Below are 8,455 nucleotides of genomic sequence, written 5' to 3'. Positions count from 1 at the left end.
ATTGCTTCCTCACAACGGAATTGGTGAAACTCATACGGGAATATGGCAAAGGCAAATAGCTAGGAGGTGATAGCATCCAGATTCTTTCGTCTAAAACTTGTCCTAATTCTAAGTCATCCATTAACCTCCTGATTCTTGCATCACTTTGCTTTTAAGTGGCTATTTTTTGTACTAGACATTCAACTCATTATTAAGACATGTTAATCTCTTTGTCTAGAATAGCTCATTAGGTGTGTTCTTGTTCTACTTACTCTAGCTCATATGAGATATTGTACAGCTTTGTGTAAGTCTGGAACTTAGGAGAGTTTTCTCAAAAAAGGTCCACAGGAGATGCCTGAAGTTCCACATCTGCGGTTCCGCAGAGTCAGAGTTGTAATAAAGGAAAACTTTTAGCAGGGATTTATAAGTACCTTAAATTGCAAAGAAACAATTTATTCTACTACTTTATGTATTATAGGTACACTCCGTCTTCTCTGCTGCAGCTACCCATGATTTGGTTGTACAATCATTTCTTGTACGTTCGTACACACAGTAATAATTGCAAATCGACACAATGGTCTTGGTTATTATACTGTCTCTAATTTACTTTCAAACACTTTAGTATAAGCAGTGTAATGTATATGTGTGTGTCAGTTCCAATCTGTTCTTCAGGGCAGTTAGTATCTGAAGCTGTTTAATCAGTCATGCATTCTCTAAGATGAAATACTTAAAGTGCTTCAATTAGGGCTGTATGCTCCTCACTTGACTATTCTTTAATTACTAAGTGACATTAGATATAATTTTTTCTTAGGGAAAATGCTGGTAGTCAAGATATGTGGATTATTTTGCCCTAGTAAAACTCCGACGCCCTTAACTGCCTTACTATCAGAGTACAACTCCAAGCTTTGGGCTCAGATTTGGTCCCGGGTCCCTATACCTAAGAGATGATTCTTCCCTGATTGGACCAGAAAATTTGCTAAACTTGCCAGTGTAATATCATTACATCTACCTAAAAGGAACCTTTCAACAGACTTTTCGATTTTCTGTGAGAACAAGAACTGAGACTCCACCTCTTTTACAGGAAGAGGATGTGGAACTCTTGTGTATATATATCTGTGTATGTATGTGTACCCTCTTGCTGTTAAATGTCTCCATGTGCAACAAAATTCAGGCAGAGGTTTAAATCTCATCAAAACATACCACATGGTAGTGATGCTGTGGGGATAGAAAAATAAGAAGTCACTGATCTCTATCAAAAAGAACCTGACAGTTCAGTTCACATCAGTAACAGAAAGGAAGTGCAGTATCTGGATGTTCTGTGATTCTTTCAACACATCTAGCAATTTTATTTGGGTATTGAAAATCTTAACCCTCTTTTAACAGAGGTTGAAGTGATGAAAATATTACATCTATTCTCAAGCTGTCAGCATTCTCACATTCAAATTTACCTTTCCATGGTAGCTTTCTACCTCCTCTCCTTCCTTTCCCTGTCTGATGGGAATTTTCCTTCTACCAACTTCTACCGTCTTCTCTACACTATTTTTTACAGTAAAATTCTATCATTTAAATAGCACTTGATACAGAATTTTGAAATTTAGGAAAAAACTTGACTCATTCAATAATACTGTAATTTCAGGACTATCATATTTTTAATGATTTTTTTTCATCTAGGAAGTTACTTTTTAAACTTAAATTCCTTATTTATTCATGCAATGTTGCATTAATAATTTGGAACCAAAGGCTATGTAACACTTTGTCTGAAACTAGGATGATCCTATAGAATGAAGAATCAAAAATGATAAAGATATTAATATATTTTCAAAAGTGTTTTTAAATTAAACATTCATGACTTGTATATGCTGTTTGCCCAGCAGATAGTCAACTGTCATTTCTTTATTCATCAATATCTACGGAAAAACTTCCATATGCCAAACCTTATTCACGTGGATTTAAAATGCCTTACGGGTAAACATGATAGTTACAGGCAACTCTTATATATATATTTTTTATATATATGTATATATATATATATATAATATAAGTATTATATATATTATATATTTAATCTAAAATCATAGAATATTGTTCTTATATATCTTCTTTTTTTAAAATTTTATTTTATTTATTTTATTATAGAGCAGGTTCTCATTAGTTATCCATTTTATACATATTAGTGTATACATGTCAATCCCAATCTCCCAATTCATCCCACCACCACCCCCCGCCACCGCTTTCCCCCTTGGTGTCCACACGTTTGTTCTCTACATTTGTGTCTCAATTTCTGCCCTGCAAACCAGTTGATCTGTACCATTTTTCTAGGTTCCACATATATGTGTTAATATACGATATTTGTTTTTCTCTTTCTGACTTATTTCACTCTGTATGACAGTCTCTAGATCCCTCCACGTCTCTACAAATGACTCAATTTCGTTCCTTTTTATGGCTGAGTAATATTCCATTGTATATATGTGCCACATCTTCTTTACCCATTCGTCTGTCGATGGGCATTTAGATTGCTTCCATGTCCTGGCTATTGTAAATAATGCTGCAATGAACATTGGGGTGCATGTGTCTTTTTGAATTAGGGTTTTCTCTGGGTATATGCCCATTAGTGGGATTGCTGGGTCATATGGTAATTCTATTTTTAGTTTTTTAAGGAACCTCCATACTGTTCTCCATAGTGGCTGTATCAATTGACATTCCCACCAACAGTGCAGTAAGGTTCCCTTTTCTCCACACCCTCTCCAGCATTTGTTGTTTGTAGATTTTCTGATGATGCCCATTCTAACTGGTGTGAGGTGATACCTCATTGTAGTTTGGATTTGCATTTCTCTAATAATTAAGGATGTTGAGCAGCTTTTCATGTGCTTCTTGGCCATCTGTATATCTTCTTTGGAGAAATGTCTATTTACGTCTTCTGCCCATTTTTGGATTGGGTTGTTTGTTTTTTTAACATTGAGCTGCATGAGCTGTTTATATATTTTGGAGGTTAATCCTCTGTCCATTGATTCGTTTGCAAATATTTTCTCCCATTCTGAGGGTTGTCTTTTCGTCTTGTTTGTAGTTTCCTTTGCTGTGCAAAAGCTTTTAAGTTTCATTAGGTCACATTTGTTTATCTTTGTTTTTATTTCCATTACTCTAGGAGGTGGATCAAAAAAGATCTTGCTGTGATTTATGTCAAGGAGTGTTCTTCCTATGTTTTCCTCTAAGAGTTTTATAGTGTCCGGTCTTACATTTAGGTCTCTAATCCAGTTTATTTTTGTGTATGGTGTTAGGGAGTGTTCTAAATTCATTCTTTTACATGTAGCTGTCCAGTTTTCCCAGCACCACTTATTGAAGAGACTGTCTTTTCACCATTGTATATCCTTGCCTCCTTTGTCATAGACTAGTTGACCATAGGTAAGTGGGTATATCTCTGGGCTTTCTATCCTGTTCCATTGATCTATGTTTCTGTTTTTGTGCCAGTACCATATTGTCTTGATTACTGTAGCTTTGTAGTACAGTCTGAAGTCAGGGAGTCTGATTCCTCCAGCTCCGTTTTCTTCCCTCAAGACCGCTTTGGGTTTTTGGGGTCTTTTCTGTCTGCATACAAATTTTAAGATTTTTTGTTCTAGTTCCATAAAAAATGCCATTGATAATTTGATACGGATTGCATTGGATCTGTATATTGCTTTGGGTAGTATAGTCATTTTCACAATATTCATTCTTCCAATCCAAGAACATGGTATATCTCTCCATCTGTTGGTATCATCTTTAATTTCTTTCATCAGTGTCTTATAGTTTTCTGCATACAGGAGTTTTGTTTCCCTAGGTAGGTTTATTCCTATGTATTTTATTCTTTTCATTGCAATGGTGAAAGGGATTGTATCCTTAATTTCTCTTTCAGACTTTTCATCATTACTGTATAGGAATGCAAAAGATTTCTGTGCATTACTTTTGTATCCTGCAACTTAGCATATTCATTGATTAGCTCTAGTACTTTTCTGGTGGCATCTTTAGGATTCTCTATGTATAGTATCATGTCATCTGCAAACAGTGACAGTTTTACTTCTTCTTTTCTAATTTGGATTCCTTTTATTTATTTTTCTTCTCTGATTGCCGTGGCTAGGACTTCCAAAACTATGTTGAATAATAGTGGTGAGAGTGGACATCCTTGTCTTCTTCCTGATCTTAGAGCCTATGCTTTAAGTTTTTCACCATTGAGAATGATGTTTGCTGTGGGTTTGTCGTATATGGCCTTTATTATGTTGAGGTAGGTTCCCTCTATGCCCACTTTCTGGAGAGTTTTCATCATAAATGGGTGTTGAATTTTGTCAAAAGCTTTTTCTGCATCTATTGAGATGATCATATGGTTTTTATTCTTCAGTTTGTTAATATGGTGTATCACATTGATTGATTTGCATATATTGAAGAATCTTTGCATCCCTGAGATAAATCCCACTTGATCATGGTGTATGATCCTTTTAATGTGTTGTTGGATTCTGTTTGCTAGTATTTTGTTGAGGATTTTTGCATCTATATTCATCAGTGATATTGGTCTGTAATTTTCTTTTTTTGTAGTATCTTTGTCTGGTTTTGGTATCAGGGTGATGGTGGACTCGTAAAAGAGTTTGGGAGTGTTCCTTCCTCTGCAAATTTTTGGAAGAGTCTGAGAAGGATGGGTGTTAGCTGTTCTCTAAATGTTTGATAGAATTCACCTGTTAAGCCATTTGCTCCTGGACTTTTGTTTGTTGGAAGATTTTTTTTTTTTTTAAAAGACACATTTATTCAGCGTCATGATCAGACTATTACATTTAGCAATCAACAGCATGGGTGCAAAAAAAAAAAAAATCTACATTAAAACCCTTTGTTGGAATGCTTTACACTTTCCACAGAACAGAAACTAAAATAACCTGTTATACAATTAGTCACAAATACAGTCCTCGAGTTTTTTTGCCCATACACATGAGTATTGTCTAAAACATGTCTTCTTGTAGCAGCTAGGCCCTGCCACCTCTGTGCTTGGCTGAGTTCACAAATCTGTTGTAACCTGTAGCTTCCCTGTCACTTCTCTGGCTCTCCTCTCCTGCTAAGCTTTGTTTCCTGGCAGTAATCAAAACCTTCTGCCACTGCCATAGCTACTGCTGCTGCTGGAACCACCATAGCCACCTTGGTTTCGGGGTTTGGCAAAGTATTGGCCTCCACCACCATAGGGGCCAGAACTTCTGCCTCCAAAGTTTCCTCCTTTCATGGGTCCAAAATTTGAAGATTGATTGTTGTAACTGCCAAAATCATTGTAGCTTCCACCACCTCCAAAATTGCTTCCATCATTACCAAATCCATTATAGCCATCCCCACTGCCACCATATCCACCACCACCGTGGCTGCCACCAAAGCCACCTCGACCACTGAAGTTTCCTCCACGACCAAAGTTGTCATTCCCACCAAAACCACCTCCACGACCACCACCAAAGTTTCCAGAACCACTTCGACCTCTTTGGCTGGATGAGGCACTAGCCATCTCTTGCTTAGATAGGGCTTTCCTTACTTCACAGTTGTGGCCATTCACAGTGTGGTATTTCTGAATGACAATCTTGTCTACAGAGTCATGGTCATCAAAGGTTATGAAAGCAAAGCCTCTCTTTTTGCCACTGCCTCGATCAGTCATGATTTCAATCACTTCAATTTTCCCATACTGTTCAAAATAATCTCTTAGATGATGTTCCTCAGTGTCCTCTTTAATGCCACCAACAAAAATCTTCTTCACAGTTAAGTGGGCACCAGGTCTTTGAGAATCTTATCTTGAGACGGCCCTCTTTGGTTCCACCACTCTTCCATCCACCTTGTGTGGCCTTGCATTCATGGCCTCATCCACCTCCTCCACAGTGGCATATGTGACAAACCCAAAGACTCTGGAGCGTTTGGTGTTTGGATCCCTCATTACCACACAATCTGTGAGCATTCCCCACTGCTCAAAATGGCTCCTCAGACTCTCATCGGTTGTTTCAAAGCTCAAACCTCCGATGAAGAGCTTCCGCAGCTGTTCAGGCTCTTTGGGTGACTCTGACTTAGACATGACGGCAGTGGAGGGAGGGAGATGTCAACGATGCTTACTCAGCGGCGTCCACGGGCAGAGAGAAGTAATCTACCGAACGTATCTTGTTGGAAGATTTTTAATCACAGTTTGAATGTCATTACTTGTGATTGGTCTGTTCATATTTTCTATTTCTTCCCGGTTCAGTCTTGCAAGGCTATACCTTTCTAAGAATTTGTCCATTTCTTGCAGGTTGTCCATTTTATTGGCATAGAGTTGCTTGTAGTAGTCTCTTAGGATGCTTTGTATTTCTGCGGTGTCTGTTGTAACTTCTCCTTTTTCTTTTTTTTTTTTTTTTTTAAACAACAGTTGTAACTTTTTTTTTATTAATTTATTAATTAATTAATTTTTATGGCTGTGTTGGGTCTTTGTTTCTGCGCAAGGGCTTTCTCTAGTTGTGGCAAGCGGGGGCCACTCTTCATCGCAGTGCGCGGGCCTCTCACTGTCGCGGCCTCTTTCGTTGCGGAGCACAGGCTCCAGACGCACAGGCTCAGTAATTGTGGCTCACGGGCCTAGTTGCTCCGCAGCATGTGGGATCTTCCCAGACCAGGGCTCGAACCCGTGTCCTCTGCATTGGCAGGCAGATTCTCAACCACTGCGCCACCAGGGAAGCCCTAACTTCTCCTTTTTCATTTCTAATTTTATTGATTTGAGTCCTCTCCCTCGTTTTCTTGATGATATTGGCTAATAGTTTATCAATTTTGTTTATCTTCTCAAAGAACCAGCTTTTAGTTTTATTGATCTTTCTAATTGTTTTCTTTGTTTCTATTTAATTTATTTCTGCTCTGATCTTTATGATTTCTTTCCTTCTGCTAACTTTGGGTTTTGTTTGTTCTTCTTTCTCTAATTCCTTTAGGTGTAACATTAGATTGTTTATTTGAGGTGTTTGTTGTTTCTTGAGGTAGGATTGTATTGCTATAAACTTCCCTCTTAGAACTGCTTTTGCTGCATCCCATAGACTTTGGATCATCGTGTTTTCATTGCCATTTGTCTCTAGGTATTTTTTGATTTCCTCTTTGATTTCTTCAGTGATCTCTTGGTTATTTAGTAAGTGTTGTTTAGCCTCCATGTGTTTGTGTTTTTTATGTTTTTTTTCCCCTGTAATTGGTTTCTTTTTTTTTTTTTTTTTAACATTTATTTTTTAAATTTTTTTATGGCTGTGTTGAGTCTTCGTTTCTGTGCGAGGGCTTTCTCTAGTTGTGGCAAGCGGGGGCCATTCTTTATCATGATGTGCAGGCCTCTCACTATCGTGGGCTCTCTTGTTGCGGAGCACAGGCTCTAGACGTGCAGGCTCAGTAATTGTGGCTTACGGGCATAGTTGCTCCGCAGCATGTGGGATCTTCCCAGACCAGGGCTCAAACCTGTGTCCCCTGCATTGGCAGGCAGATTCTCAACCACTGCGCCACCAGGGAAGCCCCCTTGTAATTGATTTCTAATCTCATAGCATTGTGGTCAGAAAAGATGCTTGATATGATTTCAATTTTCTTAAATTTACTGAGGCTTGATTTGTGACCCAAGATGTGGTCTATCCTGGAGAATGTCCTGTGCGCACTTGAGAAGAACGTGTAATCTGCTGTTTTTGGATGGAATGTCCTATAAATATAAATTAAACCTATCTGGACTATTGTGTCATTTAAAACTTGTGTTTCCTTATTAATTTTCTGTTTGGATGATCTGTCCATTGGTATAAGTGAGGTGTTAAATCCCCCACTATTATTGTGTTACTGTCGATTTCCTCTTTTATAGCTGTTAGCAGTTGCCTTATATATTGAGGTGCTCCTATGTTGGGTGCATATATATTTTTAATTGTTGTATCCTCTTCTTGGATTGATCCCTTGATCATTATGTAGTGTCCTTCCTTGTCTCTTGTAACATTCTTTATTTTAAGGTTTATTTTATCTGATATGAGTATAGCTACTCCAGCTCTCTTTTGATTTCCATTTGAATGGAGTATCTTTTTCCATCCCCTCACTTTCATTCTGTATGTGTCCCTAGGTCTGAAGTGGGTGTCTTGTAGACAGCATATATATGGGTCTTGTTTTTGTATACATTCAGTGAGCCTGTGTCTTTTGGTTGGAGCATTTAATCCATTCACGTTTAAGGTAATTATCGTTATGTATATTCCTATTACCATTTTGTTAAATGTTTTGGGTTTGTTTTTGTAGGTCCTTTTCTTCTCTTGTGTTTCCCACTTAGAGAAGTTCCTTTAGCATTTGTTGTAGAGCTGGTTTGGTGGTGCTGAATTCTCTTAGCTTTTGCTTGTCTGTAAAGCTTTTGATTTCTCCATCGAATCTGAATGAGATCCTTGCCGGGTAGAGTAATCTTGGTTGTAGGTTCTTCCCTTTCATCACTTTAAATATGTCATGCCACTCCCTTCTGGCTTGTAGAGTTTCTGATGAGAAA

General features: G+C 37.9%; 1 protein-coding gene across 1 annotated transcript; it reads right to left on the bottom strand.

Moving 5' to 3' along the window:
• Positions 1-4,955: 4,955 nt before the first annotated feature.
• On the bottom strand, positions 4,956-6,046 carry LOC137771518 (heterogeneous nuclear ribonucleoprotein A1-like). Its single transcript, XM_068554956.1, is given in 1 exon segment — positions 4,956-6,046. A coding segment is annotated over 1 exon segment (963 nt). The 5' UTR covers positions 6,035-6,046; the 3' UTR covers positions 4,956-5,071.
• Positions 6,047-8,455: the final 2,409 nt, after the last annotated feature.

This window comes from Eschrichtius robustus, chromosome 11 (assembly GCF_028021215.1).
Source record: "Eschrichtius robustus isolate mEscRob2 chromosome 11, mEscRob2.pri, whole genome shotgun sequence".
Taxonomy (NCBI): Eukaryota; Metazoa; Chordata; class Mammalia; order Artiodactyla; family Eschrichtiidae; genus Eschrichtius; species Eschrichtius robustus.
Note: the sequence above shows the minus strand (reverse complement) of the source record. Positions and strands in the feature narration are given on the sequence as shown.